Source organism: Alligator sinensis, unplaced genomic scaffold (assembly GCF_000455745.1).
Source record: "Alligator sinensis unplaced genomic scaffold, ASM45574v1 scaffold377_1, whole genome shotgun sequence".
NCBI classification, from domain to species: domain Eukaryota; kingdom Metazoa; phylum Chordata; order Crocodylia; family Alligatoridae; genus Alligator; species Alligator sinensis.
In genome coordinates this window covers 138941-141452 of record NW_005842047.1, presented here as the reverse complement: position 1 = coordinate 141452, position 2512 = coordinate 138941, and the positions used below count along the sequence as shown (strand labels likewise).

Below are 2512 nucleotides of genomic sequence, written 5' to 3'. Positions count from 1 at the left end.
AGCAGGAATTTTGGGCTTTTGAGCTATAGCCGATTCAATCAGCTATTAGATAAAAGTGCCAAAAAAGCCCCACTAAAGCGGCCAATCTTTACAGATGTCAGGCAAGTCAGGCTGAAGTAACGTGTTGTCTCTTCTGGGCGTGCACGGGGCTCAGTGCAAGAACACACCAAGTTTAAAGTGAAGCACTGGTTTTGGGGTTTGTTTGTTTTTTTTACACCTGCAAACACATAACAGACTTTGAATGACAAGGTGAGACTGAATAACCCATCAGAGATGCATGAAGGATTGCACTTTTCTACTTTGGGCTGTGTTTCAAAGCCAGCAGAAGACCTATATGCCACTGAAACCAATTTAAAAAGTCAAAATCAGGACTCAGTAGTGCATAGATCCAGACCTTGTGCTGGATCTTTGCTCAGGTGCAACTTTCACTCAGTTCCAGGGAAATCAGAGCGACTCTGCAAGGGATTAATTGCATACAAAATACTTGGAAATCAGAGCAACTCTGCAAGGGATTAATTCCATACAAAAAAGTAAATATTTTCTATGTAGGTCCTTCAGATTGTAAGGTATTTCAGGCACCTTTTACCCTATCCTTTGTACAGAACCAAGCACACTCAATCTAGAAAAAATATCTAACAGTTGTATTTCCTAAGAAAAAAGCAAACAAACAAAAAAACTCCAACCGAACAAAAAAACCCTTGGGGTTTTTTAGCATAGGTCCGAGAATATTACATGCCAATATAAATTACAGCACCTTCTGAGAATGTGTCATTCAATGTTTGAGAAAAGTTTCCTACCTCTGTGGTTTGGCTGGGAGCTAGTTTTTCTTCATCTGTCTGTGTTGGCATTTTCAGGCCACCATATTTCTTCCAATAAATCCAGCAAGGTGCACATAATCTACACTGCATGTTAGGGGGACCCCAAGAATACCACTGATGAGACTGTGGAGCTAATAACAAGAAAATAATATAGATAACATTGATGCATTATGTATACAATGGGCCAACTCCAAATGTGCTTATAAGAAGCGATTATATAGCTTTTAGGCATCCATCTGAATAAATACCATCCTAATTCACCTTGTGCCCCTTCATAAAATGACATGAAAATTCTGGCTTTCTGAGCATACTTGGAATTGCTACACTGAGACAGGGAAGGTAGCAACTGTTACACTCTCCTGAGACCCTAATGTTTCCTGGAAAACATCTAAAATTCCATACAAGTCCCACTTCTTTAGACTCAGAAACTATACAACTAATGGTAGGGACAGGTGGTAGACCCACACATCTTTCAATCCAATAGTTTAGTAGTTAGTGCTCCTTCTAGCAAAGGGAAATGGAAGACCCAGGTGCCAGAGGGGATTTGAACACATTTCCTTCTTCCCAGGAAAGTGCTCTAATAACTAGGGATCCTGGTTTTCCCTCTTTAAAAATCACAAATTCTCTGATTAAAAAAGCCCTGCAAATTCTTTGATTAAACCCCCCCAAATCTGCAATAAAAATGAAATGGCACTACATATATAGGTATCAGCTGAACATAATGTTTTATTGATACATTTATAATTTTAAAGCTATTTGGAAGCCTCCCAAGTGCCTCAATCACTATAATAAAATAAATTCTGAATATGTATCAGAGCTACCGCTGCCCCTTATGCTCACCAGGATGCAGGTCCATGCCCATCACTCCACACTCACAGCCCCTTGAGCCTGCCAATGCCCCTCAGTCCCCAACCACAGCCCCTCCCCAACCTCCCAACCCTGCCGGAGTGGGTGCACAGCTGCCAGGGCTATGAGGCCAGGGACCAAGGTCTGCAGCCCCCTGCCCCCCACAGCAATGCCCGAGCCCCAGCTGCTGCTTGTGGGGAAGCAGAGTGGGAAGCTCAGCACCTCTCCCCAAAAGAGCCAGAGCAGAGCCCATGGACTGGGGCAGATGTGGGCTGGCTGCTGCAGACTTCGGCTCCCCCCAGGGCCTCCACATCCCCTTGGGTGGGACCCTGGCGCACTGGCAGAGTGGGGCCAGGCAAGAAGGCTTGTGTCACTGCTGGGAGCTCCATGCTGCTATGACAAGGTGCCCCTGCCTACCCGGCAGCAGCAGGGATAACAACTCCACAGTGCTACCCCTGCTGCTGCTGAGTAGGCAGGGGGCGCCTCGCCATGGTGGCGCAGGACTTACGGCTGCGGCACTGAACTTCTCTGCTCCACTCTGCCCTGCCGCACTAGGTCCTGTCTGTTGGGCCATGGAGGGCCCGGGGGCAGGACAGCAGGGTGGTGAGCCCAAGCCCACAGCGGCCATCTTCTCCTGCCCTGCACACAAATCTGGGGGGCACATGGTCATCCTGGGAGTATGCACAGTGGCAGGAAGCCAGCCCCACCCCACGGACAAAAATTTCTAAAATTAGAAAATCCAGGGGGTTTTGTGTGGGAAAACCTGTATCCCTGATAATAACCAAACCCTGGGCTAGGTAGGCATCCTTTCACCCTTTCTGCTGAAGTTTACCCACCAGATGGCCAAG

The 2512-nt window shown here is 46.9% G+C and overlaps 1 protein-coding gene across 1 annotated transcript in view; it reads right to left on the bottom strand.

Annotated features, from left to right (window-relative positions):
* The window catches only part of MTA3 (metastasis associated 1 family member 3), a 156987-nt gene that overhangs the window by 37167 nt on the left and 117308 nt on the right, over positions 1 to 2512 (bottom strand). The window contains exon 11 of the mRNA XM_006022846.2: positions 798 to 949. Coding sequence (XP_006022908.1) covers positions 798 to 949 — 152 coding nt within the window. The remainder of the gene's footprint in view (positions 1 to 797; positions 950 to 2512) is intronic.